Source organism: Amblyomma mixtum, chromosome 1, assembly GCF_055824585.1.
Source record: "Amblyomma mixtum isolate Tamu chromosome 1, ASM5582458v1, whole genome shotgun sequence".
Taxonomy (NCBI): domain Eukaryota; kingdom Metazoa; phylum Arthropoda; class Arachnida; order Ixodida; family Ixodidae; genus Amblyomma; species Amblyomma mixtum.
The window spans coordinates 78,407,892-78,431,038 of record NC_143012.1 but is presented as its reverse complement, the minus strand read 5'-3'; the positions used below and the strand labels follow the sequence as shown (position 1 = coordinate 78,431,038).

At 50.2% G+C, this 23,147-nt stretch overlaps 1 protein-coding gene and 1 non-coding gene across 2 annotated transcripts in view; both read left to right on the top strand.

The window, feature by feature from the left end:
- Positions 1-23,147, top strand: part of LOC149366864 (phospholipid-transporting ATPase ABCA3-like) — an 84,608-nt gene that overhangs the window by 5,598 nt on the left and 55,863 nt on the right. Inside the window, exons 4-5 of the mRNA XM_089572067.1 lie at positions 1,783-1,941; positions 6,818-7,058. Coding sequence (XP_089428193.1) covers positions 1,783-1,941; positions 6,818-7,058 — 400 coding nt within the window. The remainder of the gene's footprint in view (positions 1-1,782; positions 1,942-6,817; positions 7,059-23,147) is intronic.
- Positions 16,183-16,254, top strand: TRNAM-CAU (transfer RNA methionine (anticodon CAU)). The gene has a single exon. It is a non-coding gene; the product is annotated as a tRNA-Met (tRNA).

The following is a 23,147-nucleotide window of genomic DNA, read 5'->3' as shown; positions in this document are numbered from 1 at the left end:
TATAGAGAAACCTTAGACTGTATAAAAAATTGCGTTCATAAACGGTTTTCCGCTCAAAAAATGCTTTTGTCCAGAGTTCCTGGACATAGCCCATGTTTTTCTTCGAGATGTTCAACCCCACACTTCACCATTCAATTTGTAGATATATGGGTCTAAAGAAGTTTCTCCAGTCTTTACCTAGATGGCGGCCTGTAACCAGAAGTCATTTGCTGCGACTTTGAAGCAACAGAATAATTTTTCGAACTACGCATTAAAGAACGCGCCGTTTAGGCATTAGAGCTCAAATTAGACGGAAATTAGAGCTAAAAAAAGCCAGTTATCTTCTGGAAGCTAAGCGTGACTTATCTGGCGGCACCGAAATGACAGGCGATGCCGAGTAACAGGAGCAGAAGCAGTAGACAGTTTCAGATATGTGTCCGCAAAACCTTTACGTACACTACGGGCGCACCTTACGCTCACTGCCGCCCGTCCTGACAACGAGAGTCTTAGTGCGTGTGGCTAACGTAGCGATCGTGAAGCGTAACATACAATGGCGCTATCTAGTGACAAGTCAAAGCTCCTGAACTGTGTGCCGAAGAAACTTTTTTCTGTTTTATTAATGGCAGTAGTTAACGCATTTGAAGACTGTTTTTTTATTAAGTGTATATCAATTGAATCAAATCGTAGTGTAAATTACAGTTCAAAGCAGGATTGGGACCAGCAGCAGAGGAAAAAAAATGCCGAGGACACTTTGGCAACTAAAGTGTTGAGAGGCGAAAGACGATGACACTATGCCGTGACGACTTCCGGTGGATGTAACGTCACACCGTTCCTGTGGCTATATCGATACCCAAATTATACATCTTTAGAGGATCTTAAGTGTTAATTACGCTTAATTAGACATTTTTCCATCTAATCTGACACAAATCCGACGCTTTTCCGACCACTCTGTAACAATTTTCACTATGCCGAGACGACTTCCGGTAGATGTGACGTCACACTGTTCTTGTGGCTATATCGACGTCCGTGTTATTTCGACGCAATTTTGATATTTTCACTATATTTAATTGACTAATTACTCTACAGACCTCAAACGTGGCTTCTAGGTTCATTTTTTCGTCTTCTATCTGAAGCAACCATCTTTTTTTCTCATATCTGTTTTAGTTCCCGAGTTAACGCGAGTTAAACGCTGCCAAGGGTGTGACACCCCTGCTAGCGGACGACAGTATGACCCATTAAAGGCTTTCGCTTTAAAATAGCGAATACAACCATTTAAAGCGAGCTATGGCGTCGAAAAGTGCAGCGCCGACGCAGTGTTTGGTCCGAAGCGGGCGGGCAGGGCGCCGCCATGTTCTCTACGTTAACCACGCAAGCTACGCTAACACCGCAACGCAAAGTCCGCCGGCTTGCGTACGCACGCAAGACGCAAGGCTCCCGCTTGCGTTCTGCGCATGCGCACTACCGTCCCCGCAAGCTCCTTGCGCACGCTAAGCCGTTGCGGACGCACAGCTACAACTGTCTAGTCCTTTACGTAAATTTGTTTAGACAGTCTATAGACAGTCCATAAACTTCTGTCTGTAAAGTCTATAGCCTCTCTATAGACAAATCCTAGAGAACAGTCGATAGGCAATACAAAGGCTCTAGACAGTCTTAAGCAATCCATAGATTTATGGCCATACACTTTTGGCATACTTTTGCCTATAGAGGCTCTATAGACTGTAAATAGACAAAAAGAAATATCTACAGAAAGGCAACTGAGTCTATAGACAGTTTTCATAAGGGGCAAGCTGGGCATTCCTGCAGATCCCGCTGGTTCAGCTGCGTGAGCTTCCCCAAGTGCCACCGGCCTCGGACAGCATGGAGTTTCGCATATCCTCTATAGTCCTCACGACGATGGTTTACTGCATACCCCTGCTGCGCCGAATTTCCGCCGTCACCAACGAGCTGTCAACGGGACTCAAGGTGGGCAGTGCTCAGCCTCTTCAGTGTGCGCATCCGTATAGGGGGGGGGGCTGTGAGCACAGGTGCATCCAATTCGGTTCTCCGTCAGAATCGTTTATTGTGCCTGTGGCCCGCTTTTGCGGTATTTGTGCGGTGGCAGAAGAAGCATTCACTCCTGATAAAGTTGAATTTTAAAATGTAACCTTTTTTTTTTACCCACCACTCGATTCAATGCTCGTGACGTCAACGGTGAAAATGACTCCGAGATCACAGTCGCAAATGAATGGCGTGTGTCTCCTCTGCAGAGATCGGCACCGCGAGAAAGGAAGGCTCGGAGGTGATCGCTGCTCGCAAAACCTTCGTTTGCATTGAAGGTTGTCATTTCGTCAATTGAATGAAGCAAGCAATGAATAAAGGCGAGGTTATATTTGACGTCTGTATCCCCTTCGCGGGAAGAAATTAGTGACTTGATGGCGCTTACGCATCGCTGCCTTGCAAAGAAAACGCGTTTCCTACGGCGCCGTCAACTGACCTCCCTTATCTCTAAGAATACCACCAAGATATAAACCCCCTCCCCCCCAGCCCCCGATAATAGTCAACCTTCAGTCTAAATACATTTCTACTTAGTAGGGAGCATAGAATTGGAAACTGGTTGCTGTCTCAAGAAAACGTGAATCTTTGTGTTAGGCGTGTGTGAGCCTAAACGTTAAACGAAAGTCTCTAGACAATAACTTAAAGTAAAATCGAGTCCATTATTTCCCCAAAAAGCTTGCCAAGCTACGCCTGAAGGAATCAGTGGTAATGCCTCTTTCAGTGTCTTTATTCTAGCAATGCTTGCTGAGAATTGATCCCGTTTCACCCTAAATTGTGACATCGTGATGGGGGAGTTTTGTCGCATAAGCGCTTAATTTCCTTTAGGACACCGGAGTGTTCAAGTTACTTTAGCTGCAGCTTAGGCAACTGGCCATATTATAGCGAATTTAATTCGTGTTTCAGACATTAGTGTCATTATCTCCCGTCAACTAGTACTAACACTAGTACAGCTACCACCACTACCAATAATAATACTACCGCTGCCACTACTACTGCGAATATACTGAGCTTTTTCTATTACTAATACTGCTACTACTACTACTGCTACTGCCACTACTCCTACACTCACTACTATGGCGAATATATTAAGTACTACTACTCCTAATCCCAATGCTACTGCGAATACATTAAGCTTTTTCTATTACTCCTACTACTACTGCTGCTACAACTACTACTAATACTGCTCCCAGTAATATTACGAATAAATAAGCTTTTCTCTTACAACTACAACTACTGCTCTCACGACTACTAATGCCATCACTGCTGCTACAGCTACATTTACTACTACATACACCCTAGCGGACAGCCCTCCTTGTGTAAACTGTGTCTGTGAAGAGACAATCAGACATCTCTTGTGTGAGTACCCTGTCTTTGTGAACGAAAGACGTAAGCTGCGTTGTGCTCTGGACCGCCTTGATCCTCGCCCCTTATCAGAGGCCAAGATCATCGGTCCGTGGCGACAACAGTAGACCGCCATCAAGGCTTACAAGGCACTGTTTTGTTTTCTGAGAGAGACTGCCTTTATTTTTCAGGAGGACACAGGGGCGCAATAAAAGACACGGACAGAGAAGTAGCGCTCGTCCCTATCTACTTCTCTGTCCGTGTCTTTTATTGCGCCCCTGTGTCCTCCTGAAAAGTTATGAACCAATACGCCCGAATACACGTACTTCTGAGTTATACTGCCTTGATTGACAGATTGTGACTGTGTTTCCCGTTCCTTCTCTCTTCCCTCTTTAATCCCCTCATTCCCTTCGCCTGTGCAGGGTAGCCAACCGGAAACCTTTATGGTTAACATTACCGCCTTCCCCTCTTTCTGTGTCTATGGTTGGTCAGATGATTAGGGGAATCCCCCAAGGTGGAGTAGATTTATAATAAGGGAGTAATTACTCATTGACGGCCACCCAAGCGCAGCCATACGGCTACAAAGGAAAGCTATACAGCTTTCTCAGAAACTTGGTAGTTAAAGAAAAATTCGTCCTGGTCCGGGATCAATCTGTCTGTCTGCTATTACCACTTCTTCTTTTGCTACTGTTACTACTCCGGCCAGCATGGTAGTGTTGGCTGTCTGAATCGCAGCACAGAGCGCACCCTCAAGACCTGCCACTGTAAGGCTCGCATCACCCAGGCCCTGTGCACCACAGACAACGCAGTGCGTACTTTCTAACTGGTGCGCCCTGCTAGGCCTAACATCGTTCTCATTGGCAAAGGTGTGAAAACAGGAATTGTCAGTTGCAACGCGACGGAGAGATCCACGTTGCTCGCCGGGGTGACAGCCCTTGCACAGTGTCGTCGTTCGCTTCAAACACGCATTTGCCGATACGGGATTAAAAAAACAATTGGCAGTGGTTTAACTCTGGTTTAACTCTGGTTAAACCTGGAGGATTGTAAAAGCAACGAGGAGAGAGATGCGATGGAAAGCGCGCGGCAGCGGCGGCGGCCCCAGCACGCTAGCTATGCGCCGCTACTGCGCATGTGCAACTGGCGAGCGCGGCCGCGGCACCTCTGACTCACCCGCGCAGCGACGGCGGCGGCGCGCTAGCTGTGCGCCGTGTGACGTCACTGCTCCTCGCGCATGCGCAGTATGGCCTTTCGTCAGCTCCGAGAAATGGCTCGGCGACTCGCGTAGTGTTGCTTTCGCAACAAAAAGCAGTTTAGAAAACTCCAGTAGCTTACTGTAATGTTATAAACGAAAAGATAGCGTTAGCCACTTACCAAAAATGCATTACGATGGTGCTGCATTTTACCACAAGTACCTTGCGAAAGTGCACAACTACGACACACGATGCACAAATTATAATAAAGAAAAAATACGCACAAACTACGGCACCCAGAAAACGCCTTTTAGAATTTCTAGTTTTTAAATGATCACCATCGAGCTGCCAACATTACTCAAGAAAGAAAGTCATTTTAACATCGCTTTGTACTTGTTGTCACTTCGGGCGTAACCTTTCTCTTCATTTATCTCTATTTGTGTGTTTTCATTTGGCGCCATAAAGAGGTTAAATATGGACGCTGCATTATTAACCACTCATTTTGTATTTCAATTGAGTGTCTTTTCTGCACTGAATGTCTTGTGCTCCTCAATGAGAAGAAAGGGGTAGACTCTTCGTCAGGCGTTTACCTGCCTTTTGTTTTGCTCCCTAGACAACTGTAACTGCGTTGTTTAAATAAAACGCTTTGACTTCGTGTACGTTGTCCTCTACCGCAATCATTTTTAAGGACAGGGTATGCTGTTGAAATCCCAGGGTATATTTCGATCACTAAGGGTAGGAATGCTTAATCTTGGCCACAGAGGCATGTTTCTACAACAGTACAGCAACTTGATGAAGTTAGCAATGGGAGGAGTTTTGTAAACGCTTCACCGCAGGTCTTCAGGTTCGCAAGTGGAGAAGTTTGAGAGAGGGGAAAAAGCAGTAGGGGAGAGTATTGGTTTATTGTGTTTTAACGTCCCAAATCAACTCAGTCCATGAGGGACGCCGTAGTGAAGGGCTCCGGGAATTTCGACCGCCTGGGGTTCTTTAACGTCAACTGACATCGCACAATACATGGGCCTCTAGAATTTCGCCTCCATCGAAATTCATCCGCCGCAGCCGGGATCGAACCCACGTCTTTCGGGTCAGCAGCCGAGCGCCGTAACCACTCAGCCACCGCGGCGGGGCTAGTAAAGGAGAGTAGCTTGAAACGTCTGTTAAAGTCTTCGTAACTGCTAGAAATTCGCACGCTTTGAAGAGAGAATTTGTTCGTTTTTTTTTGTGAACATTAACTACTCCTCAATTTACCTATGGAGACTTGCCTTCGGGGTTAGGCACAATACCCAGCTTACTCTCTTTTTAATGCAGATTACTTCTTTCTTGCTTTCGTATTGACTAATTCGTGTTTACAGTGTAGGAAAGAGTATCTCTGATTTTAGAGCGTGTAGTGCTGAGGAAGTGCAAAAAATTCAGGGGGGGCGGGGGGGGGGCACTTTGTTGACCTAAATTGCGGTGAGGCGAAAGCCTTTTGCGCGGTGTTGCTGCTTGTGTCACTGATGTGTGGTTAAGATGTTAAGTACACAGTTGTTTGTGAATCTTAATTGCTGGAGACACTGGAGAGCGTTTGGGAGGCATCCGTCTGATTCGACGCCTTACTGCAAACACTCTCCAGCGTCCTAGACAAGGAGAACTACACATGCGTTGGCAGCAAGTAGCGTGACCATTAGCACGCTCGGCTGCGGGACGCAAGGATGGTGGTTCGAATCCCATCGTGGAAAAAGATTTTTTTCTGGTCTGACTAGAAAAAAATTCGCTGTGGCTTAGCTTGGTTAAGCCAGGTAATTGCGAAAGCAATATCCGTACCTACGCCATGGTACAGCTTGTAGTGTAGCTGGTGGTGGTGCTCGTGGTTAGACTTGTGGTGATGCATCGGTTATACGATCCAATCCAAACCAATCCAATCCAATCCCATCCCATCCCATCCCATCCAATACAATAGAATCCATTCCATTCCAATCCAATCCAATTAAATCCAATCCACTCCAATCCACTCCAATCCAATCCAGTGTAATCTAATGTAATCTAATCTAATATAACCTAATCCAATCGAATCCAGTCCAGTTCAATCCAATCGAGTCTAATCCAATCCAATCTAATCTAATCCAATCTAATGCAATCAAGGTCAAATGAAGGTCAATGGTGGTCACCGCCGCGGCACGGCAAAGGTGTGAAAGTGCAAGTAGTATTGCTTTCGCAATAAAAGCGTGACAGCCTGCTGACAACCTTCTGTCGACAACGATGAGGCATTAAGGGCTTTCGCCTTAATACTGCAGGACGAGCAGCAGGCGAACGGCCTGTCGATGCCCGCCTTCTGGTTCGGCCACTTCCTGTCGGCGCTTGCCATCCAGATGGTCGAGACGACGGCGATCGTCGGAATCATGTTCAGGGTGTCGCACTACGGGGTCAGTTGCTTCTTCAATCACTCCGACACCACGCTGGTCACATTCGTCATGCTCCTCTTCAACATTTGCCACATTCTGCAGGGGATGCTTTTCGCTGCAGTCTGCCAAAGTGGTGAGTTCCGACGTTGGCCTGCCAATTGAGTTCATGGATGTGTTCGGCAATAAGAATTTCTAATAAGGGAGTAATTACTCATTGACATCCGCCCGAGCGCAGCCATACGGCTACAAAGGAAAGCTATAGAGCTTTCTCAGAAAACATTGTAGTTAAAGAAAAATTCGTCCCGGTCCGGGGTTCATACCCGGGATCACCGTGACTGTATGCAGAGTCATTCCTCCGGTGAAGCGGCGGTCTCGTGTTTTAACCTCGGAGCAGCAATATATATATATATATATATATATATATATATATATATATATATATATATATATATATATATATATATATATATATATAAACTGTTGCCTCCGTGGTTTTGTTCGAACAAAATAAACACCTATCTTCGTGCTCATTCAAAAAAAAAAAATAAATAAATAAAAAAAAGGGCCACAAATTGGGCTTATGCCGCACGAGGCGGACTTATGGTTGCTTGGCGGGGGAACTTATCACTCATCCGTCAAGGCAACTGTTTGGTCTAAGACCCTTTTCCCAAGCATTTCACCCTAGAAGAGCCGAGCACCAGGCCAGGGGAAATCTTGTACCCATTAAAGAAACCGGTGGGTACCCGGCGGCACTGGGGATCGAACCCAGCACCTCCCGAATGCGAGGCGGATGCTCTACCACAAGGCCACGCTTCGGTGCAAACCGCAGTCGTGGCCTAGTGGTTTGAGCGCCCGTCTCGGCTGCGGGAGGTGGGTGGTTCGAAACCAACCCCACCGCCGGGCACCCAACGGTCAAAAGGGTACAAGCGTCCCCCGGCCTGGCGCTCGGCTTCCTTTAGGGGTGTACGTTTGAGAGAAGTGAAAAAAAAAAAAAGGGCCACAAATTGGGCTTATGCCGCACGAGGCGGACTTATGGTTGCTTGGCGGGGGAACTTATTACTCATCCGTCAAGGCAACTGTTTGGTCTAAGACCCTTTTCCCAAGCATTTCACCCTAGAAGAGCCGAGCACCAGGCCAGGGGAAATCTTGTACCCATTAAAGAAACCGGTGGGTACCCGGCGGCACTGGGGATCGAACCCAGCACCTCCCGAATGCGAGGCGGATGCTCTACCACAAGGCCACGCTTCGGTATAAGAAGTTTTCGGCCTGCCAAAATAGCCTCCCCCGGCCATACACAGAATAGGCCAGGGCCAGGCCACTTCCCAAGTGCAAGTCTCTTGCACAAAGTGCTTGGTGCGCCCCCTCACCAGAGACTGCTCTTGTACCAATTTAGGTTTGGTCTTCCTCGGGCTCGAAAGCCCTCCCATCGAGCGTGGCGGACTGGCGTACTACTGCCACCCCGATGGTCGTGTGTGGGTCCAACCCACGAGCTTCGGACAGGCGGGGTCGCTACTCCCCGTGGTGCACCTCTGTGATGTGCACCCCTGCCAGACGCCGAAGCGCCCTCGACTTCGGGTAATCCCTTCGCGCCGCACTGCAAGCGGGAGCCCGATTCTACCAACTTTTATTAAGCGTCTTGGATTTGACGCCGGCCCTGCAAGCAGGACCTACCGCCTACGTACCCGCAGTGCGAGTGTGGGCTTCATCCCACACCCGTCCGGTCTCACGACGGTACTACTCACAGACTCTCAAGGGACGCAAGCGCCAGTTCTGCTTTCGCTTTGCCCTCGCTCTCTTAGCCTACTGAGACGCCCGAAGGCCTCAGCGTTTCCCAGAGATGGCCCTGGTTTCCCGGAGGGGGAACGAGGGCAGACCCCAGCAGCGCTCCCGAGTGGTCTTTGGACACGGGTTACACAGGGATGCCCCTACCCCTGATGACTTTAGTCAGCGGGGATTTCCCTGCAGCGAATCTGCTGGAGACTTAGCCACAGCAGCCTATCCCTAGACTGCCGCAGCGTATGAACTCTCTCGCTTTAGTACTGGGATAGGATCACCACAAACCCTTCCCAGGATCAAGGTCCTGGGATGCATTAGCATCGCCTCCTATTTCACTGGATTACAGGAGTACGCAACCACTCCCAGCGTTTCGCCTCAGGACCTTCATCGCCAGTGCCATCACACCCCGCTAGGTAACAGGAGGACGCTATCCCTCCCAGTGTTAGCCGGCCTGGGAGCAACCCTAGTACACCACAGCCCCAGTCACAGCTTTTCAACTGCGGTCAGGTAGCCAACCCTCCGGTTGACAGCCGACAGCAAGCGGTGGTGCTGTGATAAACACAACACCCCAGTCAATCCAGCCCTGACACGAGGCTGCTAACGTTTGGGTGGGGCTGCGGCTCACCACACACCGAGCACCGCCAGCCCCGAGGCGCCGTACCCCCTTTAGGGAGCACAGATTAGCCCTATTTTAATAGGGCCGCCTCGGGTGAGAGTTCACCCATGCGCTTAGGAACCCAACCTCAGCCAGCCTTTGGCTTGCTTTACAGGCTCACGCCAACCGAGCCCGGCTGAAGAGACAGAGAACTTATGCAACACAATACTCCATCTCCGAAGTCGTGGCCTAGTGGTTTGAGCGCCCGTCTCGGCTGCGGGAGGTGGGTGGTTCGAAACCAACCCCACCGCCGGGCACCCACCGGTCAAAAGGGTACAAGCGTCCCCCGGCCTGGCGCTCGGCTTCCTTTAGGGGTGTACGTTTGGGAGAAGTGAAAAAAAAAGGGCCACAAATTGGGCTTATGCCGCACGAGGCGGACTTATGGTTGCTTGGCGGGGGAACTTATCACTCATCCGTCAAGGCAACTGTTTGGTCTAAGACCCTTTTCCCAAGCATTTCACCCTAGAAGAGCCGAGCACCAGGCCAGGGGAAATCTTGTACCCATTAAAGAAACCGGTGGGTACCCGGCGGCACTGGGGATCGAACCCAGCACCTCCCGAATGCGAGGCGGATGCTCTACCACAAGGCCACGCTTCGGTCGAGGCCACCGTAGCCGTGGCCTCGTGGTAGAGCGCCCGCCTCGGCTTCGGGAGGTGGTGGGTTCGACTCCCGCCGCCGGCCGGGTACCCACCGGTTTTCTCAAAATGGGTACAAGCTACGGCCCGGCCTGGTGCTCGGCTTCCTAGGGCTGCATTGCTTGGGAAAGGAGCCTGCGCCTTCAAATCCCGTCACTGTGGGCAAAGAGTCGTGTGGACAAAGCGAAAAAAGGGCCACAAATTGGGCTTATGCCGCACGAGGCGGACTTATGGTTGCTTGGCGGGGGAACTTATCACTCATCCGCCAAGGCAACTGTTTGGTCTAAGACCCTTTTCCCAAGCATTTCACCCTAGAAGAGCCGAGCACCAGGCCAGGGGAAATCTTGTACCCATTAAAGAAACCGGTGGGTACCCGGCGGCACTGGGGATCGAACCCAGCACCTCCCGAATGAGAGGCGGATGCTCTACCACAAGGCCACGCTTCGGTCAAGGCCACAAATTGGGCTTATGCCGCACGAGGCGGACTTATGGTTGCTTGGCGGGGGAACTTATCACTCATCCGTCAAGGCAACTGTTTGGTCTAAGACCCTTTTCCCAAGCATTTCACCCTAGAAGAGCCGAGCACCAGGCCAGGGGAAATCTTGTACCCATTAAAGAAACCGGTGGGTACCCGGCGGCACTGGGGATCGAACCCAGCACCTCACGAATGAGAGGCGGATGCTCTACCACAAGGCCACGCTTCGGTCAAGGCCACAAATTGGGCTTATGCCGCACGAGGCGGACTTATGGTTGCTTGGCGGGGGAACTTATCACTCATCCGTCAAGGCAACTGTTTGGTCTAAGACCCTTTTCCCAAGCATTTCACCCTAGAAGAGCCGAGCACCAGGCCAGGGGAAATCTTGTACCCATTAAAGAAACCGGTGGGTACCCGGCGGCACTGGGGATCGAACCCAGCACCTCCCGAATGCTAGGCGGATGCTCTACCACAAGGCCACGCTTCGGTCAAGGCCACAAATTGGGCTTATGCCGCACGAGGCGGACTTATGGTTGCTTGGCGGGGGAACTTATCACTCATCCGTCAAGGCAACTGTTTGGTCTAAGACCCTTTTCCCAACCGAAGCGTGGCCTTGTGGTAGAGCATCCGCCTCGCATTCGGGAGGTGCTGGGTTCGATCCCCAGTGCCGCCGGGTACCCACCGGTTTCTTTAATGGGTACAAGATTTCCCCTGGCCTGGTGCTCGGCTCTTCTAGGGTGAAATGCTTGGGAAAAGGGTCTTAGACCAAAAAGTTGCCTTGACGGATGAGTGATAAGTTCCCCCGCCAAGCAACCATAAGTCCGGCTCGTGCGGCATAAGCCCAATTTGTGGCCCTTTTTTTTTCACTTCTCCCAAATGTACACCCCTAAAGGAAGCCGAGCGCCAGGCCGGGGGACGCTTGTACCCTTTTGACCGTTGGGTGCCCGGCGGTGGGTTGGTTTCGAACCACCCACCTCCCGCAGCCGAGACGGGACACGCACCGAAGCGTGTCCTTGTGGTAGAGCATCCGCCTCGCATTCGGGAGATGCTGGGTTCGATCCCCAGTGCCGCCGGGTACCCACCGGTTTCTTTAATGGGTACAAGATTTCCCCTGGCCTGGTGCTCGGCTCTTCTAGGGTAAAATGCTTGGGAAAAGGGTCTTAGACCAAACAGTTGCCTTGACGGATGAGTGATAAGTTCCCCCGCCAAGCAACCATAAGTCCGCCTCGTGCGGCATAAGCCCAATATGTGGCCCTTTTTTTTTTTTTCACTTCTCCCAAACGTACACCCCTAAAGGAAGCCGAGCGCCAGGCCGGGGGACGCTTGTACCCTTTTGACCGGTGGGTGCCCGGCGGTGGGTTGGTTTCGAACCACCCACCTCCCGCAGCCGAGACGGGCGCTCAAACCACTAGGCCACGACTGCGGTGACCGAAGCGTGGCGTTGTGGTAGAGCATCCGCCTCGCATTCGGGAGGTGCTGGGTTCGATCCCCAGTGCCGCCGGGTACCCACCGGTTTCTTTAATGGGTACAAGATTTCCCCTGGCCTGGTGCTCGGCTCTTCTAGGGTGAAATGCTTGGGAAAAGGGTCTTAGACCAAACAGTTGCCTTGACGGATGAGTGATAAGTTCCCCCGCCAAGCAACCATAAGTCCGCCTCGTGCGGCATAAGCCCAATTTGTGGCCCTTTTTTCGCTTTGTCTACACGACTCTCTGCCCACAGTGACGGGGTTTGAAGGCGCAGGCTCCTTTCCCAAGCAATGTAGCCCTAGTAAGCCGAGCACCAGGCCGGGCCATAGCTTGTACCCATTTTGAGAAAACCGGTGGGTACCCGGCCGGTGGCGGGAGTCGAACCCATCACCTCCCGAAGCCGAGGCGGGCGCTCTGCCACGAGGCCACGACTCCACACGACTCTTTGCCCACAGTGACGGGATTTGAAGGCGCAGGCTCCTTTCCCAAGCAATGCAGCCCTAAGAAGCCGAGCACCAGGCCGGGCCGTAGCTTGTACCCATTTTGAGAAAACCGGTGGGTACCCGGCCGGCGGCGGGAGTCGAACCCACCACCTCCCGAAGCCGAGGCGGGCGCTCTATATATATATATATATATATATGACAGAAGCCAACAGCCACAGAAACCAAGGGGCGCAGGGGATTTTTTTAAGTTATTTATTTTGTGGTGTTGATCAATTTAGAATATTACTGAATATGTTATCGTTTTTTTTTAAAGATAACTGATTAGAAAAGCAGAAGAAAAAACAACCACCTGCCGCCGGTGGGATCCGAACCCACGACCTCCGAATTACGCGTCCGGTGCTCTACCTCTGAGCTACGGCGACGGCTGTCAATTCTTCTGCTTTCGGGGGTATTTATGTTTACAATTAACCTAACCTTGAGAGTGTTCATCAGCGCCACCCACGTTCACAAGCGGCGGACGTAGAACGTCCTGAGTTACCGCAGATGTGACGTAGAACGTCATCGAACGGAGAGAGTGGAAGCTGCGTGAGAACCCTCTTATGCTTCCTAAGGCGTCAAGGCTGCCAGAATCGAGGCCCTCGCTAAGCAATTAAGCAAACAAGGTAAGGGGATGAGGGGCTCGTTATAAATATGACAGAAGCCAACAGCCACAGAAACCAAGGGGCACAGGGGATTTTTTTAAGTTATTTATTTTGTGGTGTTGATCAATTTAGAATATTACTGAATATGTTATCGTTTTTTTAAAGATAACTGATTAGAAAAGCAGAAGAAAAAACAACCACCTGCCGCCGGTGGGATCCGAACCCACGACCTCCGAATTACGCGTCCGGTGCTCTACCTCTGAGCTACGGCGACGGCTGTCAATTCTTCTGCTTTCGGGGGTATTTATGTTTACAATTAACCTAACCTTGAGAGTGTTCATCAGCGCCACCCACGTTCACAAGCGGCGGACGTAGAACGTCCTGAGTTACCGCAGATGTGACGTAGAACGTCATCGAACGGAGAGAGTGGAAGCTGCGTGAGAACCCTCTTATGCTTCCTAAGGCGTCAAGGCTGCCAGAATCGAGGCCCTCGCTAAGCAATTAAGCAAACAAGGTAAGGGGATGAGGGGCTCGTTATAAATATGACAGAAGCCAACAGCCACAGAAACCAAGGGGCACAGGGGATTTTTTTAAGTTATTTATTTTGTGGTGTTGATCAATTTAGAATATTACTGAATATGTTATCGTTTTTTTTAAAGATAACTGATTAGAAAAGCAGAAGAAAAAACAACCACCTGCCGCCGGTGGGATCCGAACCCACGACCTCCGAATTACGCGTCCGGTGCTCTACCTCTGAGCTACGGCGACGGCTGTCAATTCTTCTGCTTTCGGGGGTATTTATGTTTACAATTAACCTAACCTTGAGAGTGTTCATCAGCGCCACCCACGTTCACAAGCGGCGGACGTAGAACGTCCTGAGTTACCGCAGATGTGACGTAGAACGTCATCGAACGGAGAGAGTGGAAGCTGCGTGAGAACCCTCTTATGCTTCCTAAGGCGTCAAGGCTGCCAGAATCGAGGCCCTCGCTAAGCAATTAAGCAAACAAGGTAAGGGGATGAGGGGCTCGTTATAAATATGACAGAAGCCAACAGCCACAGAAACCAAGGGGCACAGGGGATTTTTTTAAGTTATTTATTTTGTGGTGTTGATCAATTTAGAATATTACTGAATATGTTATCGTTTTTTTTTAAAGATAACTGATTAGAAAAGCAGAAGAAAAACAACCACCTGCCGCCGGTGGGATCCGAACCCACGACCTCCGAATTACGCGTCCGGTGCTCTACCTCTGAGCTACGGCGACGGCTGTCAATTCTTCTGCTTTCGGGGGTATTTATGTTTACAATTAACCTAACCTTGAGAGTGTTCATCAGCGCCACCCACGTTCACAAGCGGCGGACGTAGAACGTCCTGAGTTACCGCAGATGTGACGTAGAACGTCATCGAACGGAGAGAGTGGAAGCTGCGTGAGAACCCTCTTATGCTTCCTAAGGCGTCAAGGCTGCCAGAATCGAGGCCCTCGCTAAGCAATTAAGCAAACAAGGTAAGGGGATGAGGGGCTCGTTATAAATATGACAGAAGCCAACAGCCACAGAAACCAAGGGGCACAGGGGATTTTTTTAAGTTATTTATTTTGTGGTGTTGATCAATTTAGAATATTACTGAATATGTTATCGTTTTTTTTTAAAGATAACTGATTAGAAAAGCAGAAGAAAAAACAACCACCTGCCGCCGGTGGGATCCGAACCCACGACCTCCGAATTACGCGTCCGGTGCTCTACCTCTGAGCTACGGCGACGGCTGTCAATTCTTCTGCTTTCGGGGGTATTTATGTTTACAATTAACCTAACCTTGAGAGTGTTCATCAGCGCCACCCACGTTCACAAGCGGCGGACGTAGAACGTCCTGAGTTACCGCAGATGTGACGTAGAACGTCATCGAACGGAGAGAGTGGAAGCTGCGTGAGAACCCTCTTATGCTTCCTAAGGCGTCAAGGCTGCCAGAATCGAGGCCCTCGCTAAGCAATTAAGCAAACAAGGTAAGGGGATGAGGGGCTCGTTATAAATATGACAGAAGCCAACAGCCACAGAAACCAAGGGGCACAGGGGATTTTTTTAAGTTATTTATTTTGTGGTGTTGATCAATTTAGAATATTACTGAATATGTTATCGTTTTTTTTGTAAACATAAATACCCCCGAAAGCAGAAGAATTGACAGCCGTCGCCGTAGCTCAGAGGTAGAGCACCGGACGCGTAATTCGGAGGTCGTGGGTTCGGATCCCACCGGCGGCAGGTGGTTGTTTTTTCTTCTGCTTTTCTAATCAGTTATCTTTAAAAAAAACGATAACATATTCAGTAATATTCTAAATTGATCAACACCACAAAATAAATAACTTAAAAAAATCCCCTGTGCCCCTTGGTTTCTGTGGCTGTTGGCTTCTGTCATATTTATAACGAGCCCCTCATCCCCTTACCTTGTTTGCTTAATTGCTTAGCGAGGGCCTCGATTCTGGCAGCCTTGACGCCTTAGGAAGCATAAGAGGGTTCTCACGCAGCTTCCACTCTCTCCGTTCGATGACGTTCTACGTCACATCTGCGGTAACTCAGGACGTTCTACGTCCGCCGCTTGTGAACGTGGGTGGCGCTGATGAACACTCTCAAGGTTAGGTTAATTGTAAACATAAATACCCCCGAAAGCAGAAGAATTGACAGCCGTCGCCGTAGCTCAGAGGTAGAGCACCGGACGCGTAATTCGGAGGTCGTGGGTTCGGATCCCACCGGCGGCAGGTGGTTGTTTTTTCTTCTGCTTTTCTAATCAGTTATCTTTAAAAAAAACGATAACATATTCAGTAATATTCTAAATTGATCAACACCACAAAATAAATAACTTAAAAAAATCCCCTGTGCCCCTTGGTTTCTGTGGCTGTTGGCTTCTGTCATATTTATAACGAGCCCCTCATCCCCTTACCTTGTTTGCTTAATTGCTTAGCGAGGGCCTCGATTCTGGCAGCCTTGACGCCTTAGGAAGCATAAGAGGGTTCTCACGCAGCTTCCACTCTCTCCGTTCGATGACGTTCTACGTCACATCTGCGGTAACTCAGGACGTTCTACGTCCGCCGCTTGTGAACGTGGGTGGCGCTGATGAACACTCTCAAGGTTAGGTTAATTGTAAACATAAATACCCCCGAAAGCAGAAGAATTGACAGCCGTCGCCGTAGCTCAGAGGTAGAGCACCGGACGCATAATTCGGAGGTCGTGGGTTCGGATCCCACCGGCGGCAGGTGGTTGTTTTTTCTTCTGCTTTTCTAATCAGTTATCTTTAAAAAAAACGATAACATATTCAGTAATATTCTAAATTGATCAACACCACAAAATAAATAACTTAAAAAAATCCCCTGTGCCCCTTGGTTTCTGTGGCTGTTGGCTTCTGTCATATTTATAACGAGCCCCTCATCCCCTTACCTTGTTTGCTTAATATATATATATATATATATATATATATATATACCAGTCCCTGGTCGAAACGTTGAATAAATCTGTTAAGTTTTTCAATGTGACTTCCCCAACTTATTATATTTTTAATCAGTTGCCTTGAAGATTTTGTTATCCCTTATATATATATATATATATATATATATATATATATATATATATATATATATATATATATATATATATATATATATATATATATATATATATATATATATATATATATATATATATATATATATATATATATATATATATATTGTCACGTTGTAGTGACGGCAGTCCAGCGGTCAGGAAGACACCACAAAGACTTGTAAACGAAGCTCTTTATTTGGGCTGACTTGCGCCCTTGAAAAGAACTGAATCACTCGGCGGCGGCGTAAGCAACAGGCGTGCTCGGCGGTCGTCGAACTATGAATGCCCGCTGCTCGCGAAATCGTTCAATTTAAAGCCGGCAAGGAAACCTCCAGATAACAGGTCAAGATCATCTACGGTAATCCGGAAAATGCTAGATGCAGCCTTTCATGGCTGCGAACAATCGAGATTAGTCTGGTCGCTTCTCGAGTCACGAACAAAAGTGATAACGACCCTTTCCTGCTGCCTTAAGCGTGAACGAACAAACACTGAAATGATACGTGGCATTACCCCCCTTCCAAAGAAGCATCGTCTCGATGCTTTAAAATGAAAATAAACACGGGAAATGAAACTTCGAGTCCTTTAGCGTTCATAATATGGCTTCAGGCGTACGACATGTACGACTTCCGGGCGTGGGCGGCGTCGCTGAGATGCTGTCGTGGCGTCGGGGATGACTTCATAGTCGAGGTCACCGATGCGACGGAGAACCGTGTACGGGCCAAAGTAGCGTCGCAGCAACTTTTCGCTCAATCCACGGCGGCGAACTGGCGTCCATATCCAAACCCGATCACCTGGCTTGTAATGCGTGTCTCGTCGGCGCAGATTGTAGCGTCGGGCGTCGGTGTGCTGCTGGTCTTGAATGCGAAGCCGCGCAAGTCTTCGGGCTTCCTCGGCGCGATGAAGGTAGGCGGCGACGTCGAGGTTGTCTTCGTCGGAAACGTGCGGGAGCATTGCGTCGATTGTTGTCGTGGGCTTCCTGCCGTATACCAGCTGGAATGGGGTAAACCTGGTTGTCTCCTGGACGGCAGTATTATAAGCGAAGATCACGTAGGGCAGAATGGAGTCCCACGTCTTGTGTTCGGCGTCGATGTACATGGAGAGCATGTCTGCGATGATCTCTTTCAGACGCTCTGTGAGTCCGTTGGTTTGTGGATGATAGGCAGTGGTCCTCCGATGGCTTGTCTGGCTGTAGTTTAAAATGGCTTGCGTCAGCTCCGCTGTAAACGCCGTTCCTCTGTCTGTGATGAGCACTTCCGGGGCGCCGTGTCGCAGGAGAATTTGTTCGACAAAAAATTTTGCGACTTCTGTTGCGGTACCACTAGGCAACGCTTTTGCTTCGGCGTAGCGGGTCATGTAGTCGGTGGCCACGATGATCCACTTGTTTCCTGATGAAGAGGTCGGAAAGGGGCCGAGGAGGTCCATCCCTATTTGCTCAAAGGGCTTAATTGGCGGTGGTATGGGGTTCAGGAGTCCGGCTGGAATAGTCGGAGGCGTTTTGCGTCGCTGACACTCACGGCACGTAATGGGAAACGTCGGTAGCTAGCCGTGGCCAATAATACTTCTCCTGGATGCGGTACAACGTGCGAGCAATCCCGAGATGTCCTGCAGTCGGCTCATCATGACATGCCTGCATAATTTCTTGCCTGAGATTTTTGGGCACGACAAGAAGATGCGCTGTCCTGTTCGGCGCGAAGTTCTTCTTCAGGAGGACATTATTGTGAAGGACGAAGGACGACAGTTGCCGCTTGAACCTTCGGGGAGGTGATGCGGTCTTGCCTTTCAGATAATCGACTAGGCTTTGCAAGTCAGGATCCGAGTGCTGCTGCTGTGCGAAACTGCTGGCGCTTACCGGTCCTAAGAAAGCGTCGTCGTCTTCCTCTTCGGATGCTGCGTCGACAGGAGCTCGTGACAAGCAGTCTCCATCGGAATGCTTGCGGCCAGATTTGTAGACTACAGTTATGTCGAATTCTTGAAGACGCAGACTCCAACGAGCAAGGCGGCCGGAGGGATCTTTCAAATTGGCCAGCCAGCACAGAGCATGGTGATCGCTCACAACCTTGAATGGTCGTCCGTATAGGTAGGGGCGAAATTTGGACGTGGCCCAAATAACGGCGAGACATTCTTTCTCTGTCGTCGAATAGTTAGTTGGCTTCGGCTCTCGACAGTGAACGGCTAGCGTACGCGATAACTTTCTCCTGTCTGCCATTTTTCTGAACGAGGACCGCTCCTAAGCCCACCCCGCTTGCATCGGTATGAACTTCGGTTTCGGCGTTTTCATCAAAGTGCCCGAGCACAGGAGGGGACTGTAAGCGACGCTTCTGCTCGTTGAAAGCTTCCTCTTGTGGCCTTTCCCATTTAAAAGTCACGTCAGCCTTGGTAAGTTGAGTCAAAGGTTCAGCGATGCGCGAAAAGTTCTTGACGAATCGTCGGTAATAAGCGCACAATCCAAGGAATCTGCGTATAGCCTTCTTGTCATTAGGCTGTGGAAACTCTGCGATCGCAGCCGTCTTCTGGGGCTCTGGGCGAACTCCATCCTTGCTTACGACGTGACCAAGGAACAGCAGCTCCTCGTAGGCGAAGTGGCACTTCTCCGGTTTCAGTGTCAGATCGTGGTGGAGCAGCGCAAAGTACGGGACACAAGAAACAAGGAAAGACGTACACAGGCGCTGACTTGTTTCTTGTGTCCCGTCCTTTGCGCTGCTCCACCACGATGCAACAGCACCAACTAGCCCAGCAACTTGCTCTTCTAAACTTCAGTGTCAGGCCTGAAGACTTGATCGTTTCCAGCACTATCCGAAGCCTTCTGAGGTGGTCTTCAAAGCTTGAGGAGAAGACAACAACGTCATCTAAGTAGACTAGGCAAATCTGCCACTTCAAGCCTGCGAGCACCGTATCCATTACTCGCTGGAACGTCGCTGGGGCAGAGCAGAGGCCGAATGGCATCACCTTGAACTCGAAGAGTCCGTCTGGCGTGATGAACGCAGTCTTCTCGCGATCTCTTTCGTCGACTTCAATTTGCCAGTAGCCGCTCTTCAGGTCCATCGATGAGAAGTACTTAGCGTTGCACAGCCGGTCCAGTGTATCGTCGATGCGGGGGAGGGGGTAGACATCCTTCTTCGTAATGTTGTTCAGGCGGCGGTAATCGACGCAAAAGCGAAGGGTGCCGTCTTTCTTTTTCACTAGGACGACCGGTGCTGCCCAGGGGCTCCTCGATGGCTGTATGACGTCGTCACGAAGCATTTCCTCAACTTGCTTGCGGATAGCTTGGCGTTCTAGCGGCGATACGCGGTAGGGGCTCTGTCGGAGTGGTCGTGCGTGTTCGTCTGTGACAATGCGGTGCTTGGCAAGCCGGGTTCGTCGCACATTCGATGCTGATGAGAAGCAATCGGTGTACCTTTGAAGAAGACTGCGTATTTGGTCTTGTCTGCTCCGGGGTAATTCCGGGTTTATGTCGAACGTGGGTTGATGGCCTTGGTCAGATGGTTCTGCTGGTTGGTCGGGTAGGGCAAATACGTCTCTGATGTCTGCCAGCTCGTCGAGGAAAGCGATCGTCGTACCTTTGTTTAGATGCCGGTATTCTTCCGTGAAGTTGGTTAGCAACACCTGGGCTTGGCCATTTCGGATTTCGGCGACTCCCCTCGCGACGCCCAATCCTCGATCCAGGAGTAACTGGCTGTTCCCCTCGATAACGCCTTCGGCATTTTCGATGTCTCCAGTACCTATGCCGACGAGAACACTTGATCGGGGCGGCACGCTCAATGCTTCATCGAGGACGTTTAAGGCAACGTGATGAGTCGCGCCCGTCACAACAGGTATGGCTTTTTCCGTGGAAAGCTTGATCGACTTAGATCGAAGGTCGATGACCGCCCGATGTTCGTTCAGGAAGTCCATTCCCAAAATCACGTCTCTCGAGCATTGCTGTAGGACCAGGAAGGTTGTCGCATAGGTTCTCCCATTTATAGTAACTCTCGCGGTGCAGCGTCCTGACGGCGTAATCAGGTTGCCACCTGCGGTGCGGATCAGCGGGCCATCCCAGGTTGTTGTTACCTTCCTGAGTCGGACAGCGAGTGGGCCACTCATGACAGAGTAGTCAGCTCCCGTGCCCACCAAGCCAGTAACCGCGTAACCGTCGACCGTAACTTCAAGGTCACTTGTTCGCGTTCTCGTATTGTACGTTGTCTTCGGTGTCCGATCTCGGCTTCGTCGAGTAGTGAGGCTGCGGTGGGCGTACTGCGACGTTACTTCACTGGGCAGCGGTAAAAGCTTCAAGTCTGGCCGCGTCGTCGTCGTCGGTGTTGTCGTCGTCGGTGTTGTCGTCGTCGGTGTTGTCGTCGTAATTGAGGCATGATCTTGAGTACTCGTCGATGGAGGATATTTGTCATTGCGCTTAGAAGCAACCTCACCTCCAGAGGCTGCTTTATTTAGTTTAACCATCGGGGGCTGGGGGAGCGTCCACGCACGGCGTAACCTCGGCTAGGAGAAACAAAGCGCGGGGACGATGGCGACGGGGAACGTGATAGGCGGCTCGGCGATGAGTATTCTTCCCGACGCAAAAACTCCTCGATTTCGGCTGGTCGCTGGCCGGGTCGGGGTCGTGGAGCGTCGTAAGAGAACCCTCGGATGCCCAGTCTTCTGTACGGGCAGTGCCGGAGGACGTGACCGGCTTCGCCACAGCGGAAGCACAGTGGGCGGCGCTGGTCGGGTGTTCTCCACTCGTCGCATTTCCTCGGCTGCGCGCGTCGCTCGTAGGACGGGCGGGTTGGGGCGAGTGGGCGGCGGTCCAACGCAGCTGGCTGAGGGCGATAGGGGCTTGGGTCCCGTCGTCGAGGGGGAGGACGGCGCACAGCTGCGGCGTAAGTCATGGCTGGGGGCTGCAGAGGCTGCGTGGATGTCGGCGTCACACCCAAGGCCTGTTGAACCTCGTCCCGGACGACGTCAGCGAGCGATGAAAGCTGCGGCTGCGTTCCCGTTGGCAGCAATCGTTGGAGCTCTTCTCGCACAACTTGACGGATAACCTCTCGCAGGTTATCGTTGTTAACGGTGTCCAGGCAGTTTGCTGAGAAGACGCGCTGCTGGCGGTCATATTGGCGGGCTCGGGCGTCAAGGGTTTTTTCCATTGTGGATGCCTCTTCTACGAATTCTGCGACAGTTTTCGGTGGGTTGCGGACGAGGCCGGCAAAGAGTTGCTCTTTAACTCCTCGCATAAGCAACTTCACCTTCTCTTCTTCCTTCATGTTCATGTCGGCACGCCGGAAGAGACGCTTCATCTCCTCAGTATACACTGCAACGGTCTCGTTTGGGTGCTGTATGCGAGACTGTAGCAGCTGCTGGGCTCTCTCCTTTCGCACGACGTTTGTGAAGGTCTTCAGAAGCTGTTCCTTGAAGGTTTCCCAGTTGGCAAGGCTGGTTTCCTCATTCTCGAACCAGACTCTTGCTGGTCCCTCCAGGGCGAAGAAGACGTACCTAAATTTCATGGCATCGTCCCAGTTGTTGAAGACAGCCACACGGTCGAACTGCTCCAGCCATTCTTCAGGGTCGGCACCAGGCGAAGCGTCGAAGGTTGGTGGCACCCGGGGCTGCTGAAGAATGATTGGAGTCATCGTCTGGGGCAAGCTCATGGTAGACGTTGCTGCTGGCTTTCGCTTCTGGGTAGGGTCCGGCAGAATCCCGAACTCAGGTTCGTCCCCTTGCAGGCGTCGGCTTGCGCGGTGGACTGGACTCAGGTCCTGCGGTAGATGACTCAAAGGGCTAGCGTCACGACTTGTAGGGGGTGTCCGGAACATGGGAGGCTACCCAGCACCTCCACCAGATGTCACGTTGTAGTGACGGCAGTCCAGCGGTCAGGAAGACACCAGAAAGACTTGTAAACGAAGCTCTTTATTTGGGCTGACTTGCGCCCTCAAAAGAACTGAATCACTCGGCGGCGGCGTAAGCAACAGGCGTGCTCGGCGGTCGTCGAACTATGAATGCCCGCTGCTCGCGAAATCGTTCAATTTAAAGCCGGCAAGGAAACTTCCAGATAACAGGTCAAGATCATCTACGGTAATCCGGAAAATGCTAGATGCAGCCTTTCATGGCTGCGAACAATCGAGATTAGTCTGGTCGCTTCTCGCGTCACGAACAAAAGTGATAACGACCTTTTCCTGCTGCCTTGAGCATGAACGAACAAACACTGAAATGATACGTGGCAATATATATATATATCTTGAAAAAGACCAGTCCCTGGTCGAAACGTTGAATAAATCCGTTAAGTTTTTCAATGTGACTTCCCCAACTTCTTATATTTTTAATCAGTTGCCTTGAAGAATTTGTTATCTTTTATATATATATATATATATATATATATATATATATATATATATATATATATATATATATATATATATATATATATTATATGTATAAGCACACGATTAGGGTTCTGTGACTGGTGGAGGGAGATTCCGACCAAATAAACATCATTCAGCCAGCTAATGATGCTAGAAGCAATCGCCCACATACGTAAAAACATTACAAAACGGAATAAGCGCATTCTGATTTCTTTTC